The following is a 19,927-nucleotide window of genomic DNA, read 5'->3' on the forward strand; positions in this document are numbered from 1 at the left end:
TTTGAGTTCCTTTTGATCATAAGTCTGAGCATGCATTTACATATGGCAGCTACGTACGTACCTTGAAATTGCACAACGGCCTTTCTTTCCGGTTGGCTTCAAAAACCCTAAAGAGGTTGCAAAATCAGATGTTTGCTCACTTAAACCATTAGTTCTTCGATCTTCAATAAGTTTTCCAGAACTCGAATTCTCTTTGGGTTTATTCATTATTGCCACCCGAATCCTGTTACTAATTTGAAGCTAATATTTTGATTTTGATTTCTTAATTCGCTTTCAAGTTGTTGTTTGTCTTCCATAAATTTGACGTGATAGGATTAATTTCTGCCAGGCCCGAGTATTTGAAAATATTAATTATGTTTTTGTTGAAGATTTTGCTCTTATGAAGCCAGTGGCATAGGCTTATAGAAGACAAAAGCCTTAATTTTGGTTGTGTTCAAGAAAACGCAAGAAGAATTGATCTTTGTCGCGTCCGAATACTGAATGAAGAAGTCCTGTTGTGGTTAATGTGCTAACAGATAATTAACTTAAGTACGGGGATTACTGTCCCAAATCGCGAAATCTGTATGCTAACTCAGAGATTCTAATCGCTGGAGCAAAAGAGTTGAAGATAAACCCTTGCGTGATTTGATTTGAAACATCATTATTGGCAGATGGCATTCTGATTAAGACGTATCATGATACGACATAATTTAAGGAGGAAAATCATACAGTGTAAAATTGAAGTCCCTTGTGTTATCTTGTTTTGACTTAAATTAGGACCCCCAAACCTCTGAGTAAAAATTATAGCATACCAAATTAATAATAATAATGTTTCTAGGAGGAAAATAATCAAGAAGCAAGCAGATATTACTTTTTTTTCTGTACAAAGGGAACCAAAAATACTAATACTAGTTCCTTTTAACTTAATTGCAGCAGCAGCTCTTGATCATTTGTTTGTAGTAAAAATGAAAGGCACTAGTGTGTGTGAACATGGTAAATGGGTTTTGGATTTTTCCACTTTAGCTAGCCGTTGGAAACGTTCCATATTAATGTACAAGAAAGCATTGTATTGCATCACGTCATCTCCTTCCATTCCATGATCATCTTCAAAAATGAGTTGATGAAGAATTTGAGTTAGCGGAATGGGGGCGTCATTATCTCTTCTCCTTTGTTCAATGAATCGATAAGACATGGGGGCGTATATTCCATCAGCAATAGGGTCTCACATGTTGACAACAAGAGGCTACCTCACAAATGGCTTTCTCTCTTGGCTGACTATATATGGGACCATTCTTGCTGTCACCCAAGGGAATCATTATGTTAAAATTAACCACACAAATTTATCATCGTTAATCCCATTCCTTTCTTGGGCAGGAGTACAAAACCACTTTAATTTTGTTGCTGCTTAATTTTGCATTTGATAATGCACTAATATTTTTATTTCCTCCTGGAACGACCATTTACAAGCTACAGCACTCGTGTCTGAGTCGAGTCCAGTGGAGCGGAGTAGTATTGCATGTTCTCTTCTTCTTCTTTTTCTTCTTCCTCAAAGACTGTATGTATATACATAATTCATCCACATACTTTTCACCTACCTGCATGAATGATTATGCCAGATCAAAAAAATGCTTACGCAAGGTACATTTGTATGCCATACTGGGAATTGTAGCATGTATTTCACGTTTTCGCAGCAGACCGCGATTGTCGTATATACGTATTTATGTACGTACAAGTGTATATGCACTAGCGGAAGATTATCGCATTGAAAGCAACACTTAAGCTCGGTTAGCTTGCTTGATGACCTATAGATGATAAACCCTTTCACATTCCTTTTTTCAGTCTGCAGATTTGGAGCAAATGAGAAAGAGGGATTTTCATTAACTCTATATATATATATATATATATATATATATATATATATATATATATGTTGATGATGAATCATGAATGGCGGGGGAAGTTAAAGATTGATGATCAAGTGTTGTGAATCTTGTATTTCTTTTATAAATGGGACAGTTCATTAATTGACTACAACGGCTGGGAAATAATTAACCTCATTGATGCCACAAAACCCCGAATAGTCGTCTTCTTGATTAGCGACTTTAATTACGTCCAACCAACCTTGTCTAGATAGAGAATTATTTGTCAAAATTTATTTGCTTACATCATCATTACAATTTCAAACACAACTTTTTATTTTTTTAATTAACTTTTTATCTCACATACATCATATCATAAAAAAATGTTACAGTAAAAATATCTCAAATAATTTACAATCCAAACAGAGCCTTGAATCTTTCCCAAATCATGTAGGCACATAATTGAATTAAATTTAAATAAATAAAAAAATTAGAGATGATGGTCTTAAATCCTGGCCCACACAAAATGGTAGAGTACCACAACTCCAAGTTGGGGTTATGATCAAACTTCAAAGCCCTGTATCCTCTTTTTTTATAGCTACATTGCAGCAAAAGGCTTTAATCATAACCAATCCTATCCTGATAGATATTTGCCGAATCACTGATTCGACTGCTGAATTCAAGGCTTCTACAAAGTTTACAGTAACAGAGTTCAACTCTGACGTTGACAATCGTTTGGCTTTCAAAAAGTACACCATCCTACCACCTCAAGGAAGGACCACCACCACTTTTCCGGCTGCCCGCCACCGCCTCACTGCCCTTTCATTTATAGATAAATCTTGATTTGACTCAGAAAAGATCTAAGTGCTAATCCACTACAAATCTCAAGATGATGGAACTATTAATATCAAATCACATCCCAAAAACAAAAAAAACAAAAAAAAGAATGGACCGTATGATGTATTCCAAGCAATTTAAGGGGTTAAAGTGATAATAATCCAAAAAAAAGGAGAAAAATACAAAGGAAGTGAAACTAGAAGATATTATTCTCTCTACACGGCAAATGAATCAAATAAAATCTTCTTGAAAGTTGTTTTTCTTCTTGACACCGTTTGAATAAAATCTGTTGGAACAAATTATTCCCCCACCTCTCAAAATGTATGAATCAAGTAAAATATGCCCATAAATGGGCAACATTAATGGGCCACATTTTCTCTGTTTTATTGCTGGGCTTTCCGGACATCAACAACCCGACAAAATAACAGATTGCCTACCTCTGAATTATGCTGGTGTTACACTCCAAGCCCTTCAATCCAGATTTTTTTTTTGGTGACATTAATTAACTTTGATTTATACACAAAATTAGTTAGAACTGGACCACTACTTCTTCTAAATACTTTATGGTTTTTTAGCTATAATTTAAAAAAAAAAAAACCACTCTATATCAATTTTTCCGGCCATCAAATCAAAATATCTATCCTATTTTTGTAGATTAATCTTTGCAAAACCATCTGTTTATAAATTCTTTAAACTAGTTGATTGACATAGATGCCAAATTTACAAAAAATAAATTTTAATAAAAGGTACATCACACGCATCTTTGTGCAAAAATTACTCAAACAACATCCTATACGGAAGATTTATTTTTATAGTATTGAGTTTAAAATACTGTCTATTCAAAAAAATAGAGAGAAAAGAATTAGAAGGACAATTATAAATCATATTACTTTTTTTGGATAAATGAGAGATTTTGAATCCAAATCGTACTATTTTAACTTCCCTCGAGTATGCCGTCATTACAAATTCCATCCATTTTAGTACTCCACTAGCATCTATATCTATATATATTGCAGGGAGAGTTTTTAGGATGGTTAAATCAGAATACTTATAATTCCTCATTCTTTTTTTTTATATAGAATTTTAATTTTTTAAATTGTTATATATCATTTCATGTTTTTTGAATTTAAAAGTAGGAAGTGGCCCACTTATATAGGAATTTGATTTGAAATCTATTAATGTAAGGGTAAATAAAAAGGAAAATCACTAACTCTACTAAAAGTAAATAAGTAAATAACAATATATTTTACTCTTCAATTTAGTAATCCTAACTAAAAGGGCAAATTATATAGAAAATAAAAAGAAAATAATATTCATTGGTTATGAATTAAAAATATCAATAATGGTACCATTTGTGAATGCTAGATTATGAAATCACTAAATAGAAAACAAAGTACTACTAGCCTAAAAAAACAAATTATGAATTTAAAGGGTTTGGGAGAATGGTGAAGGAAAAAGAATAGGAAATTGGGTGGCAAAAATAGAAAGTTAAAGGCTAGTTATAGGCGAGAGAAAGAGAATAGCAAGGAGTTTAAAGAGTGGTGAAAAAAAATTTGAAAAAAAGAAGGTAAACTACTACAAGATTGAATGAAGAAAGGAGAGAAGAAAAAAATGGAATTGTAAGGATATGACAGGAAGGATGACACCGTGGTAAGAGGTCTGAAAGTCATAGAAAACAGCGGATAATCAATTAACAGGTAAAAGAGAGTGGAAAGGGTGATAGTTTTTAATAATTTTGAAAATTTTAAAAACACATCTTGCAAAGATTATTTTAAATCTATATTAAAACTTATGAAGAACATTATTCTATAAGCACTCAACAATTTTAGGATTACAAGATGAGAGAAAAATTTTATAAAATTGAGGAAAATGAATTAGTTATACTTTATATTTTTAATGTTAAAAATTTTGATATATGGGTATAACATGATATACTGATAAATAAGTTTACAATTGCTCTATCATGTAAATTGTTATAAATTAAAAATTATTGTATTCAAATTGTTATCATATGCATTGACAGAAAATAGGTTAACAAAATTTGGTTTCAACTTATTTAAAATATTAAAATTAAGAAAATCTATTTTGTAAAACTTTTTTTAACATGTCAAGCATATGTTTTTTTTTGAATATTTTTATTTGTTTCATATATTTTATCCTATACTATAATAAAAAAGTATTATTTTGAAATGAAATATAAATACGTGCATAGCACTGGATCAAAATGCTAATTCTAATATAGCCTAAGGAGTATTTGACTGGGAAGTGGGAACGGATGAGAGCATCAACAGAAAATGCAATCAACAAGAGGCACGATCAAGGCATCTGTCGAAGTTTGACCAGTCAGTAATAGTGACCTGGTCAAGTACAGCAGCGTGTCTGGGAAGTTCCATCTGTCTTTCCTATTGAAGATTTACATGATGATCGGATCCAAGTCAAAACTCTGATCAAACATTCAAAAACCAAAAAAAGGAACATTCCCCGTAAGTGTAACCCCATCCATGCCGAGTAAAGCACACCATAGGAAAAAAAAAAAAAAGCAATACCATGGAAAAGTCAATACCACCATCGACCTATAAAACCAAAAAACCAAGAAAACCTCAACAGCAATCCAAGAGTACAACAATCATAGGACTAGTAAGTTCGCTTGCTCAAGTTCACAAAACGGAGAGCGATCCAATCCCTCTGATGGAGGTGACTATCACAGTGGAGAGGCTTCCAGTCGTGGCAGACGAGTCTTGGCACGGTCCAAAAGTAGCAACTCAAAGATCCCGTATTATGCAGGCTTCAAGGTTAGCACGAGGTTTGTATCCAGAGATGGTGTCCCTAGCGCCTAGATATTATGATAAATTTAGGAGAAAACAAGCCAAGAAGGAGATTCTGAGGAGAGCTTTGACGCCCCCGGTTCGCCGGCCGACCTTAAGGTGGTTGGATTTCAGGCCAACACCCAGCCGTCTTCGTAATATGTCCAGGGAATGATCAAAGATTTGGTTGCAATAATCCCAAGTCTCTGCTTCAGGAGAGGCGTTTGAACGCTTTTTGTTGTCAAATCTCGATTGCAGATGGAGCACTAACTAGTTTCTGTATCGCTATTTCTTGTGGCGTCTGTACATATTCTTGAGCTATGATTGATCCATGTAATTATTGCTTTCCGGGACTAATTATTAATTATCTTTTCATAAACCCAAAAAAGGGAAAAATAAAAATTCAGTACACAAACGTCAAATAGCAAAAAGCAAGTACATAGCATTTATTGTGTGTTACGTAACAAATCACAAGTAGATTTTTATTACTTGTTTTTAACACGAACTACAACAGATTATATATATACCAATGTAGGAGTCTGATATATAACCCTGGCCAAGTGACTGATTACATATTTCGATGGGGAATTACAAGAAGGGCTATACATACACAATGTTGTTTACAATGGAAATTGAAGTTTATACTACTGTCATCTTCCCCTGCCATGGTAATTCAATGGATGCATATTTCCCCAGCAGCCATAATCCTTGATGTCAAAATTTCATCGTTCAAAATTTACTAGAGGAATGGGACAACTCTTCTTCGTCCCTTCTTCTTGCCTCTGGTCCTCCGTTCATTTAGTCCTGTGTGGATCGAGTACGAAAGAGATTAACAATAACATCGCAGAAAGCCTACACATTTATCTCACAAAGCTATCACGGGCATACCTTCGGAGTGCTTATTGATGCAGGATTGACATTTTCTTCTGCTGCTTGCTCAGAGATTCTAGATTCTGATTTCTCATTTGAATAACTAGAAAGAAGAGATTTCAAGGGAAGCAGAAAATAAGTCATCCAAAGAGCTAGTCATCCAAGTCCTAATATAATTCCTAGTATAGCACTACCTCGTAGACTCATGCTCCACATGACAATACAGAATTCCACTCCCCAAGGGGAAAAACGAAAAAAAAAAAAAAAAAAAACCAAATGCATGTGAGAAAATTGCTAGAACTGAATTGTGAGAAGACTTACGTTGAGAGTATTGTCACCCAAATAAGCTCCACACAATCAACCCAAAGAAGTCTTTGTTCAATTGGGATCACACCATAGGTTATAAGGTGAGCAAATGGCCACAGCTTCCAACCTGCCTGAGATTTGAACCACGGCGAAGGATGGAGTTAAGAGGGGCATACCAATTGCAGAATAACAAGTTCAATAAAAATCTTTGATTGGTACAATTAGAGAAGCTAATGATCTAGTTTTTCCACCCATTTCTTACTTCAAACTCCACCAAAATATTGTGAACACAACCTAAAGCAGCGCACTCTCATTAGTGCTTCCCCCAGAAGCAAAGACGAGACTACCAACAACCCTCACATGTATCAGTACAGGAAAAAGGAATAAGAAAGTCCATCATATGCCATTCTTTAGGTATGGTTGAACTAAAAAGATTAAAAGATTATAGTCTACCGATGCGAAGACGTATCAAAGGTGGAGACAACTATCATAAAATGATTGCTTCCCTTTGCAAAATATCCCACCAAAACCACTCAACTAAATCAGGGAAAGAAAACTCCAATACCAGACTGACATTAACAATTACATTAGCAAGTATCTCAGCAAAAAAGAAAGAAATGTCATCTTACAGTTAACATGGGCCAGAATGTCGCCTTCAATTCGCCAAAAATACTGGCAGGGGATTCAAGACGCAAAGCCCCCACAACCGCATAATAGATACTGTTCCAAACTGCAGACCAAAAGGTCTGGTCGAACACTACTTTAGCAGGAACGACCCACCAATCATCAGAGGGAAAAAGAGCCTGAAAATGACAATGCTTTATCAATTACTGGAGAACAAAAACTGTGTATTTTAAGGTAGACAAAATGAAGATATCATGACAAAACATATACCTCACAGAAGTGATAGTAATAATGAGAAAGTGATCCGTGTAGGGTAAAGCCAACAAGACCTGATCTGAACATGCGTGCTCTATCAAACTCAAGAAGAGGTTTACCTTCATAACACTGTGCAGTTTAAAGGATAAGGATTAACAATCAGGGTGTGCTTTGAGACAACTTGAAAAAGAATAATGCTGAAGCCTTGCAAAAGGGTGGACTAACCTGTGCAATCCAATCACCAACAGAATAAACGACCCCACTTATCATCATTTTGGCAAAAACTGGATTTGTTTTAAGAGCTTCTTCATACGCACTCCAGTTGTGTTGCGGTACATATCTCAAAATCTCATAAAGTGTCCATCCCTAACAGAAGAAAGAGAAGTAACTTCTTCTTAGTAGTCATTATTACACATGTACAAAACATTAACAGGTTGTCAAGTCCCTTGCCTGAAATGCAAAACATATGCTGGTACCTTTTTTTGTTCCATGGTTAATAATGCCATTTGAATGCATAATAAGCTATTAACGTTTCACAATAATAATTACTTGCAACAGCTTAACAAGTAGAAAAGGAAATTAGCTATAATGGCGTATCAACTCTCTCAACCCCATTCTCGTTTTCCCTAGAAGGCAGTGATTGCATAGCTTCATTTTCATCCCTTAAATTCTGATAGACAGCATAAAACTTTGACATATCTAATTGCATGAGTCAGATTATACAGTCAAATTTATCTCAAAAATTTTCATGTTAGATTGTCTTCTTGAGTCAAAGAAGCACCTATTTGTGACAATGAGCAAGCATCTTGTCACTAGGTTAGCAATGCTTTTGGGAAGTAATTTAGCCCACTTTTCAGAGCTTTTAGTGAAAGAATTGGACAGCCGAACTTGTACTGCAAAAAACAATTTTTTGTAAACGAATGAAGGCTTCCAGTCTTAAAGACGAACACAAACATCATGCACCACACATAACATAGCTTCACTGGAACCATGAAAGAAGTACAACAACACGAACCTTATTATGATGATGATACCCAAAAATAAAAATATATGGGTTACAAACACAAAAGGAATAAGCTACTTAAACCAAAAGAAAAATAAACTAATTAGAGTATAACGTTTTTATGCATCAAGCAATTCCCTACCACGAATAGCAATCAAGCTTCATATCCAATAAATACACAGAAACAATCCCAAAATCTAAGAAATTTTACGATTTCCCCAACGGCTGATGAACTCCAGTCACATTACTTGGTACAAAGAAGAAGTATGAAATTACTCACATGCCAATAATCGCTGTCGATCGTGAGCAACTTAGTAACAGCAAATGTCCCAGCAGCCAGAACAATGGAAGCATTAATAGCACTATCCATTAGCCTCTCCATTTCCTGCTCCCCCTTTTCACCTTCCACACTGGACCCTGTTCCACCACCACCACTATATCCAGAAGATGATGTTGCAGCCTCAAAAGACAATCTCCCTTTGTTACTAAACCCATTCACTACTTGATTTACAATATCTTCTCCACTAAGCCCTTCTGTTTCTATCTCTACAATCCCCCCAAGAACCCCATCTTGTTGATCAGTGTAGTCACTGCTCTGTACTGGGATGATGTCTGGCTCATTGGACACCGAACCTACTATAAAGCTGGAGTCTTTATGATGCTTTGACAATAAGAGATTGAAGGGGTGGGGAAAAGATTGGATTTTGGAGGTGGGCTTTGGTTGAAAACATAGGCAGGACTTGGGTTTGGGGAGAGAGAGGAAAGTCTGAGGAGTGGTGAGGCTGTTGATGGAGGCCATGTTTGGCGTCTGGGGGAAAATGGGGGTGAGTCTCTCTCTCTCATCAAGCCGGTGAAGGAATGAAGAGGGCGAGCTCTTTATATGAGAGGTAGTTGATTTTGGGTGATCTGGTGTGATAGGGTCTATGGCTCTGCACTCTTTCTTGGTAGGGCCCGGATGATTCGGATCCTTGTCATGGAAATGTGTACAATCGGATGGATGAGAAGGAACCAACAACTAGGCTCTTAGTTTTGGGTGTAGGTCGAGGGAAGTCTACATACTTCGTTGGCAAGTGTAAACGCACCCATTTCCTTTGAATTTTCAATTGAATTTAGTTTGCTGACGGTTCAGTTTCTTTTAAGTTTTTTATTGATCCTTTTGATCCACCCCTTCTTTTTAATATAGGGTAGTAATAAGTATAAAATTCAAAACATATTACAGAACTTTTTTTTAATATAGAATAGCAATATGTATAGAATTCAAAACATCTTACAGAACTTTTTTTTAATATAGAATAGCAATATGTATAGAATTCAAAACATCGGAGTTGTAAAGTAAAATTAACCCTTGAGTTCACCCCTTTTCTTTATTGTAGAGAATAATGACAGTAGGTGTAGAATTTAAAACACATTGCAGAGCTTCTCTGTAGCACAGAGTAAAAGTAGGCGTAGAATTCAAAACATGTTATGGAGTTGCAAAGCAAGGTTGATTGAGATTGTGAAGTTGCAGGTTTTATGGCGGAGTGTCAAAGTGGAGCATCCCTCCTAAGTTATGAAATTTATGTTCGGTTTGTCTTATTCAGCTTCTATGATCAATGTGAGCCAGTGGGTCGTTTGGGCCTCAGGAATTTTATATTATATATGTATATATTTATATATTTTAGGAGACAAGATACAAGAAAACCAGAGTCCAATTGCAAACAGAACAATTAATGTGGGATCCACTAGAATCTACTCCCGAATGTTGGAGCATCGTAGTTGCAGGTAGTCCACATGTTCTACGAGCAAGGGCCCTTGTAATAATTTCACAGTAATCTGTGGGTGACAGAGATGCTTGTTATTCATCTGTATCCATACGCATCGTGTATATATTTATTGAGGTTGAGGATTTTTGACACTTCCCTTTTGGTGGTGGTGGAAGAAGTAATTGCCCTCTAGAACTTCAGCTTTGTAGTCCAGACTGCTACGATTCTTGTCAGCTTTTGGAAGTGTAGAGTCGACCAACTTTAGTCCAGATAAGATAAACGTTTGTCAATAAGAGACATGAGTTGAAGAACTGAAAAAAGAAGAAGGGAGAGAGTAAAATTAGTCAAAGACTGCAGAATTCTCCAGATACATACATAATCCAGCAGGCAGCTTCTTAGACGTGATTCTTTGTTTGGACGTGAGATTATTTCATATATTATCTGGAATAATTCCTATCCAAACATTTTTTTTTTTTTGTCTATTACGAACAGACAAGAAAGAAATTTTTTTTTTTAAAAAAAAACATGGAGAATCCCAGGACAAATATTTCCTGGGCTACTTAAGCATCCAGATCCAAATAAATTGGCTTAAAAACCATTGCTTAGCGTACAAAGAGAGAATTTATAAAAGGACAATTGAGTTCCAAAAAGATATGCATTGACAGATGGTAAAGAGTCGGAAGCGTAATGCATTTGTGTATAAAAAAAAAAAAATGAATTTTTCAAAGCCAGCAAGCAATTTGAGAGCAATAACCGATTCAAAAGGATCTCTCGAGCACGTTATCATTCTTCGGTAATACAAGGCGATCTTGGCCCTCCATCAGTTTTGCAGAACGAATCACGTCACCACTCTTAATCTGAGGAAGAGTTTCTCTTCCCAGAGTCGTATACCTACACCAGAAAATTAATCAACTTCAGACGTTATGAACATAACCAGAATTCTCTGCACTTGTCCGATGGTCTCGAGTTGCACATAAACTACTTACCCGAATACAGAAAATTGACCCTCATCAAAAGACAGACCACCTAAGCCAGACTGCCAAGATCATACACGATCTATTAATGGTTTCAGAGATTGACTAAACTGAGGTAAAAAAATTGTCATCAAACTTACATTTCTCTTGTTGTATAGATATATGAAAAACTGGTTAGGTGATGAATATTCCTCTGCGACATCACTATGGGCCATAGCAACGGCACCATAAACTGATAATGGTAGTACAGGTAATTCCCCGTCCTTCAATTAGGATTAACATGAACAATTACTTAAAAGAGTCAGAGACAAAACGGTGGAGACTTGACACTTGCATACACGTAGATGTTCACAAACCTGCACGCTTAAAGTCGTCTTGTAAAGAGGCTCAAATTGTCCTGATGGCTTTATTTCTAGTGGAACGCTGTAGCCGGTGCTATTTCCAAGCTCACCGTCTGAAATTATTGCTTGATTGGCACAGTTAAGCTTCACCCCGTCGTACGCCCCATCAATCACCTATACATAATTGAGATCGTCACCATATGATTTTCCGATTGCACAAGGCCAGAGAAACATCTACAAATGTCAGAAATGTGTTCAACAAACGAGACTCTAGAAGTTGATCAATCAGTATGAGAAATAGAACAAAAGTTATGTGTATTGGCTTTCATGTCAGTACATTAATGTTTATCTCCAGTTCCCATGTATAGAGAATCACATGTTGGGTCATTATTCTCTAAGAAGTTCATACTTTTAAAGCAGTGTGTCATGTTAAGCAACTTACTGAGGAACAAAGAGAAAAATTCGAGAACAAGAATTTCTATGTCGTTCATATGGCATGTAACTGGGATGAAGGGAATTTCAGTACCTTACCAGCTTTGCAAAGTTCCCTGCAGTCAATGGAGCTGAATATCCATCTAAGACAACCTGAACATTAGTGAATAACCAGTTAAAGGAGTACGAGGGGAAGCTACAAAAGACACTTTTGTTGGCAGAGAATTATCAGCTCCACAACCAAAGAAAATGTTGTCAGTCTTAACATACCTGTCAAGAGAATATAAGTATTCTTGTAGATAATAAATTAGTAAGGGTATTCTTGTAAATAGTTTGTTAGGTTTGTACTCCTATAAATACTAGTTGGTCACTCATAATACTGTGACTAGATGTTTTCCTCCCAAAATACCAGTTGACATGGTATCAGAGCAAAAGTCCTAGGGTTAGGGTTAAACATCTAGCAAAAGTCTTGACGCGATACTGTTCATCGAGCACTGTTCACGCGGTACTGTTCACGCGGTACTGTTCATCGCGATACTGTTCACCCCGGTACTATTCACGCGCACTGTTCACGGCGCACTGTTTATAGCGAATTTTGATTGCTGTTTTGTTTGAAGTGCTATTCGCTATGGTTGAAAGTTTTGCTAATGGGGTTACCACTGATCAAGTTAAATCAAGTTCTTCAGCACATAGGTCCCAGAAAACTGTTATTATATCCGAGGAGGATTATGTTAAATTCTTACAGTACCAAACTACAAGTCACGCATCTCTTCCCTCTGCTTCTTTAGCGCAAAAAGGGTATAGATGTTACAGTCCAGTTTTAAATCGATTTTTTACTTGTGCTGATGTTACTTTCTTTGAATCCACTCCGTATTTTATCAAACAAAGTATGTCTTGTGAGTTAGACCAGTGTCCCTCTTTTTCCTCTCCTGTTTTACCAGTCCCTTCCCCTTTATTACCTGAGTTATCTAGTCCACCAGATTCCATAGCTCGATTATCTCGTCCTCATCTTCAAGTTTACTCTCGTCGTTCCATGGTTGAAAAAGTTCCTGATATGCCACGCACTTCACCAATTAATTCTCAATCTTCCAATCCAGGTATGACGCCCTCCTCTGAGTTAGATCTTCCCATTGCTTTACGCAAAGGTAAGAGACATTGTACTTCCCATCCTATTTCTAATTTTGTTTCTTATTCTCGTCTCTCTATGTCATATTCTTCTTTTGTTGCTTCCCTTGATTCTATCTCCATTCCTAAGTCTATTACCTATGCTCTTAATCATCCTGGTTGGAGATTAGCTATGCAAGAAGAGATGTCCGCTTTGGAACAAAATGGTACTTGGGATCTTGTCCCTCGTCCTTCAGGTAAGCCTGTTGTTGGTTGTAAATGGGTGTACACTATAAAAGTGCAGCCTAATGGTTCTATTGATAGATTGAAGGCTCGGCTGGTAGCTAGAGGATTTACTCAGGTGTATGGAGTAGATTACTTAGAAACTTTTTCTCCTGTTGCAAAGATTACCTCTGTTCGTCTTCTTATCTCTTTGGCAGCCACTTATAATTGGCCATTGCATCAGTTGGATGTGAAAAATGCATTTCTGCATGGAGATTTGAAAGAAGAGGTATATATGGAACAACCTCCTGGATTTGTTGTTCAGGGGGAGAATCCGCGGTTGGTTTGTCGTTTGAAAAAATCCTTATATGGATTGAAACAGTCTCCGAGGGCTTGGTTTGGCCGGTTTAGTAGTGTTGTCATGGAGTTCGGTCTGACAAGATGTGGAGTAGATCACTCTGTATTTTATCAAACAAAGTATGTCTTGTGAGTTAGACCAGTGTCCCTCTTTTTCCTCTCCTGTTTTACCAGTCCCTTCCCCTTTATTACCTGAGTTATCTAGTCCACCAGATTCCATAGCTCGATTATCTCGTCCTCATCTTCAAGTTTACTCTCGTCCAAGCACGCTTAACTTCGGAGTTCTGATGGGATCCGGTGCATTAGTGCTGGTATGATCGCACCCTTAAAGTTGAGAAAGTAAAGACCATTATGCTCATGCCCTCCACCAATCGTCCTCTTTGTCTTCAAATCCTGAATGACAACGGAATCAGGAGAAAAAGTAACTGTACACTGTAGAAATTTAGTGAGCTTACTAACAGACATTAGATTAAATGGTAAATTGGGTACGTAAAGAACAGAAGACAGCGGAAGTGATGGATTAATTTCTACAGTGCCTAGTCCTTTAACTTTAGTGGTAGATCCATCAGCTAAAGTAACATGAGAAAAGGGAGTAGACTCTTGAAAATTAGAAAAAATTTTAGAGGTACCTGACATATGATCAGTAGCCCCGGAGTCAATAATCCATGAGTCATTACCTTTTTATGGGTAGCTCGGTCTAAATATGGGATTTATTTATGTCAAAGAAAATATGTACTCGATATGTTGAGTGAAGTTGGGATGTTAGGTTGCCGACCTGTGGATACTCCTATGGATCCAAATGTGAAATTAGCAGGAGATCAAGGTGCATTACTTGATGATCCTAAGCAATATCGAAGACTTGTGGGTAAATTAAATTATCTCACTGTAACGAGACCTGACATTTCGTTTGCAGTGAGTGTTGTGAGTCAATTTCTTGATACCCCTCGTACTAGTCATTGGGATGCTGTTATACGGATTCTCAGATATCTTAAGAGTGCTCCTGGAAAAGGGTTGCTGTATCAAAATCATGGACACACTGATATTGAAGGATATAGTGATGCAGATTGGGCTGGTTCTGCCTCAGATCGAAGATCGACTACAGGATATTGTGTGTTTGTTGGTGGTAATTTAGTGTCGTGGAAGAGTAAGAAGCAAACAGTTGTATCCAGATCAAGTGCAGAATCTGAATACCGCGCTATGGCTCACACTGTGTGTGAGTTGGTTTGGTTGAAGAGCATATTACTGGAACTTGGGTTTGAGCATAAACAGCCTATGAATTTAGTGTGTGATAATCAGGCGGCTGTTCATATTGCGTCTAATCCAGTGTTTCATGAAAGGACAAAACATATTGAAGTTGATTGTCATTTCATTCGAGAGAAATTGCTTGACGGGGTCATCAAGACATCTCATGTACCGTCTGTAGATCAATTGGCTGATGTGTTTACCAAGAGTTTAGGGGGTTCTAGGGTGAAATACATTTGTAACAAGTTGGGTGCTTATGATATATATGCTCCAACTTGAGGGGGAGTGTCAAGAGAATATAAGTATTCTTGTAGATAATAAATTAGTAAGGGTATTCTTGTAAATAGTTTGTTAGGTTTGTACTCCTATAAATACTAGTTGGTCACTCATAATACTGTGACTAGATGTTTTCCTCCCAAAATACCAGTTGACAATACCCTTCCATTATCCAGATCTCCACACAAATCAATTTACGACGATAAGGTATTACACTTCGAACAGGATGAGAGTCAGGACTTAGGATGGAGATTTAGTTACCCGTAATGTTGCAACACTTCTTGGTTCACCAGCTGCTTCGGGAGAAAATGTTGAACCATCTCCTCTCTCAATGGTAAATTCTACGACCCCTCTCCCTGTGAGCCTATTCAATATATTAACAATCAATTCGTTTGAGAAAGCATGCAAGTTATTCTACACAGTTTTGTCTTCAATATGCCTTTCTGATGTCTAAGAGCCGTATCATAACATAATAACCAAATCCAGCTCATTTCAACTAAATATTTAGGTGAAACTTTATGAGACTATTTTCCTATCAAAACAGTAACAAGAAGAATTAAAAGACCATGAAAGTTGTAGAGAGTATAGACAATTGTTGAAACACTAACTAGAGCTACCACAAAGAACCTTTGCAGTAATGGAGAAAGAGAGTATAATGCAGACAGCCATCAAAATGACCCATATAGCTTTAGTAACAATCACTTTACCTAATATTCAACTAATTTCAAATGGATCTAGCTATCTCTTCACAACAAACAGTTGCAAGTGCAGACTCCATTACAAAATTGACGAGTTCTGTGTCACATGACTATAACTTCAAATTGCTCAATGTGTTAGCTTCGGGTAGTTGCTTTTACCCTTCTTATGGGCTGCTTATCACAAGAATGTAAGCAAAGGAAACAACCAAAAGAACTAAGGAGCTGCATTATACAACTAAACAAGAAACATTACCTTGGATAGTTTAAGTATTCATTAGGCAACAAGAATGATAATCCTGGAGCCTGTCCAAAAGTACATGTCAGATTCCTTTCAAAAAGCTCACACCAAATAATTGACATATGGTAAACAAAAGAAAATTATGTGCAAGGAGTGTAAGTCACAATTGATAGTGTAATTTTACTCAAAAGTCCACCTTGTGAGTAGCATATCAATAACCAGGTGGCAGTCATTTTCCCACTTGCAGAGAACTAATACAATTATTAGAATGAGATAGAACCCAAAGACAATTGTAACACCTGTAATAACTCCAGTTGTGCAACAGTATCCAGTGAAGAGGCAAGACCAACTGATACTTTATCTGGATCCTGATCTTCTATACTCTGCAGAAGGCTTTGCAAACCACCCTGGAACAGAAATAGAAGTACCACTTTGCACTTCAATAACACCAAGAAACCACCCCATGAACTACACAAACTCTTGCCAATAAGTTGCAGAATTTGATTAAGTATACTGCATCAGACACAACTAGATATCTCATCCTAAATTATGTAACAGCCTAGAGGAAGTTAACAATGAATTGAAGAGTGCATTATATGGACAATAATCATCCATTCTTCAGAATTCAAAAGGAAGAGGAATCATCACATGAAAAAAAAGGAGAAAATGGTGGTATTTTCCCTTGCACTTTGAAAATAATTCAAAAGAAATCAAAATCTCAAAATTACATAAGAGTCCATCACACTTGTGTTTGAAAATTAACTCGTACAAAAGTGAAAAAGCGGAACTTGCATAACATGGGAGAAAAGTTACAATGGTCATCACTAATCAATGCAAGTCAACTGGACATCATATAAACAAGTTTCTAAATATGTTTAAAGAGGACTTGCTATAATATGGGAAATGAATAGGGCTCTTTAAAAGAACCTATTCTTTCTTAATGGAGTATCAACAGCTGTATTTTTCAGTACCTTGCCATCTACTAGTGATGTATATAATGCTGAGCCATTCTCTCTCAGTTCAGGTGGTATGCTAGACAAAATTGATTGCTTTTCATCTGTTGCAATCTGCAATTGACAGAAAGTAGAACAATTAGAAGGTAATGAAACTAGTTGTAAATTGCTTCATCTTTCCCATACCTGAACACCCAAAAAAAGAAAACCAGTGGTACCTTAAGAGCTTTCCTCACGTTCCCCTCCATTGTTCCATATGGTTTTCTCTGTGGTATCCTTAGCAAGTATGAGATATCCTCCAGAGACTCCTGTAAGAAAAGGAAATAGTATTAGTTAGATCCCCCTATTTGAAGAAAGCAGTCAGCATAAACTTAAGTGACTAACCTGTATAGCTTTCATGTCAGTGTTAGCTGGAATTGCTCTTCGCAGAGCTAGTTCACCTGTCCTAGGAATTTTGGTTTCTGGGGAATAAAGAACTGCTTCAGCTGGAGAAACTGACCATGAATCCCAACCAGCTAAAAATACTGGGCATGAGACTTGAAGAAAAATGAGGATTCCAGCAAAGGCACCATCAAATCTCTTTACCGTCTGATCCCAAAAATTCTGAGTATAAGCAAGAGTATTACTCCAGTTCCTTGACTCCTGCATTACTAAAAGTGTCATTTCAGGACCCAGAAAAACCAATGAAGAGCAAGACAATAGTACGATTTACTTTGCATACTTCAAAACTCAAATTACAAATCCTGCAAATAATCTGAGGAGAAAAAAGACTTATAGTACCATTAGCACTTGCAAGGATGGTTAAGGAAGGAGGTGGATGCGTTTTAAACACCTTGAAGCAGAAGGCAGAACATTTAAAAAAAAAAAATACACCAGAAACTTCTTGTACATCTTACATCAGTTATACCAAAATTATACGATATTTATTGTCCTAGATTTCATATTGATCAGAGTCTCAAAGTTATAGCCTCTCTTTACTGAAATAAGGCTTAAGAACACTGTCCAAAAAATTAGTAACCAGAAGACCGAGAGTTATCGGGAAACAAGAAAGAGCAAAAGCACCTGTGATCAGTGCCTCATTCCAGCCACCCCAACATAAATGCCGCTGCTAATGAACAACGAGGAAAGGGAACCAAGCAGTTAGCTTGATCACATTTTCTAAAATGTCAATGTTAGTTGAATATCCCATATTGATATTCCAAGGATTTCCAGCCATGTATATAATGTGTTGGGCCACTCCACTCATTACCAATTGGTTTTGAGATGGAAGTCTAAGTTCTTTATCAGTCAAGATAAGCAAAACTTTCTTTAACTCGAATTTCGGTGGGTAAGAACTAAGAAGCAAAGAAGTGACTTTCAAAACTTAAAACTGACCGTTTTTTCCTTTCTTCCTTTAAATTTGGTTTCTGAATGATAAAGCATCGATGTTTATGAGCATTTTGGGAGATCGATGAAAACAATCAATCACACTCAGTCCCAATCAAAAAACACCATGACTTAATCGAAAATGTTCTGGCTTTTGAATTCATATGGATCACCCAGGAAAATACCTCTGAAAAGGATAGAACTTTACCACTTAAAGATCCACTTATTTTTTATCTAAATAATGAAATTCAGAATCAGCAGTTTGCAATATGGAACTTCAATAAATAGCTAGGACTGAACTAACCTCAGAAAGGTTCTTTTTGGCAAAAATGCAGGTGAGTTTGGGGTGAAATGGTCTTCTTTGTGGGAATTGAACTAGTCCATTAAACCGAGCCAAGGGAAATGCGAAATGGGGTGTTACAAAAGTATGCTTAGGACAAGATGGAGTGGACGAGATTTCGAAAAAGAACCTTGTTCGAGAGGGGATGGAGAGGCATAGAGGTAGAGCCATAAAGGAAGTTCGTTGTTGGGGTAGTTGTGGAGGTTTTGGCGCGCCTCATCCGAAGCCTATCTCTTTACCTGTGCCTTCTTCTCAGGGTACTATAGCAAAACAAGTCAGCACAAGAAAGCTGAAATGTCCAACCTACCACGCTCACAAATCTAATTTACAAAAACTTTCTTCAAAAATAAAAAAATGCTTTCTTGTTCTTGGTATATTATATTGTGCAAGTGTATTTCTTTTTCTTTTCTTCTTTAAATCCATTTTTCTTTTCTTTTTTTTCCTTCTTTTGGAAACATGAGACTAGTCACAAAAAGAGCAGAATCTTGTATCACATTTGCACCAATCTTGAGACTAGAAAGGGAGAAGCATTATCGTGAGAGGTTAAAATACAATAATAACAAAAACTTAAAGGGGTTATCTCTTATTTGCAAATGAATTGAAGGATTATCATTTCAGCACTAGCTGCCACTTGAATTCTTTCTAGTATTGTTATATGGAAATAGTCAACCAAAATGAGATAAAGAGTTTAAACCCTTCTTTTTTTTTCTCCCTCCTCAAATATTACCTATTTTTATGTCATTAATCAACAATTGTCTTTGCCTCTTAAATGACATGAAAAGGTTGAGTTAGGATTCAAAAAGAAGAGAGCATTTTGCTACATGCACGCAACTTAAACTTTTATTCCTTTCATAAGATTATCTTTGATTAAGTTTGAGTTTATAATAGTAAAAGAATGTCTCACGGTGCATATTATTAAATAACCAAAATTTAAATGATTCAAAAAAATAGAAGTATAAATTTATTGCTATTTTCGCTTTTCTACATGTATGTATACAACTATTTCCTTGACCATGTAAACTCAACTTCCCAAGTACAATACACAAAAAAGAATTCTAAAGAAAAGAAAATTAAATTAAAAAAACCAAGTTAAAATTTTTGAAGGG

General features: G+C 36.4%; 2 protein-coding genes across 2 annotated transcripts; both read right to left on the bottom strand.

Annotated features, from left to right (window-relative positions):
* Positions 1 to 5,901: 5,901 nt before the first annotated feature.
* Positions 5,902 to 9,407, bottom strand: LOC113687921 (uncharacterized). The gene is made up of 7 exons (XM_027205455.2): positions 8,818 to 9,407; positions 7,760 to 7,900; positions 7,550 to 7,663; positions 7,285 to 7,458; positions 6,671 to 6,786; positions 6,368 to 6,452; positions 5,902 to 6,283 (listed from the first exon to the last, which is right to left on the bottom strand). Exons 1-7 carry the CDS (start codon positions 9,334 to 9,336, stop codon positions 6,278 to 6,280), a joined length of 1,155 nt encoding a protein of 384 aa, XP_027061256.1. The 5' UTR covers positions 9,337 to 9,407; the 3' UTR covers positions 5,902 to 6,277.
* Positions 9,408 to 10,192: 785 nt separating this feature from the next.
* LOC113743447 (peptidyl-prolyl cis-trans isomerase CYP37, chloroplastic) lies at positions 10,193 to 19,070 on the bottom strand. Its single transcript, XM_027271453.2, has 13 exons — positions 18,786 to 19,070; positions 17,501 to 17,758; positions 17,335 to 17,424; positions 17,135 to 17,230; positions 16,463 to 16,570; positions 16,179 to 16,228; positions 15,489 to 15,591; positions 12,126 to 12,179; positions 11,610 to 11,768; positions 11,394 to 11,516; positions 11,266 to 11,315; positions 11,034 to 11,170; positions 10,193 to 10,590 (listed from the first exon to the last, which is right to left on the bottom strand). Exons 1-12 carry the CDS (start codon positions 18,990 to 18,992, stop codon positions 11,038 to 11,040), a joined length of 1,431 nt encoding a protein of 476 aa, XP_027127254.1. The 5' UTR covers positions 18,993 to 19,070; the 3' UTR covers positions 10,193 to 10,590; positions 11,034 to 11,037.
* Between the last annotated feature and the right edge of the window lie 857 nt (positions 19,071 to 19,927).

Source organism: Coffea arabica, chromosome 5e (genome assembly GCF_036785885.1).
Source record: "Coffea arabica cultivar ET-39 chromosome 5e, Coffea Arabica ET-39 HiFi, whole genome shotgun sequence".
NCBI lineage: Eukaryota > Viridiplantae > Streptophyta > Magnoliopsida > Gentianales > Rubiaceae > Coffea > Coffea arabica.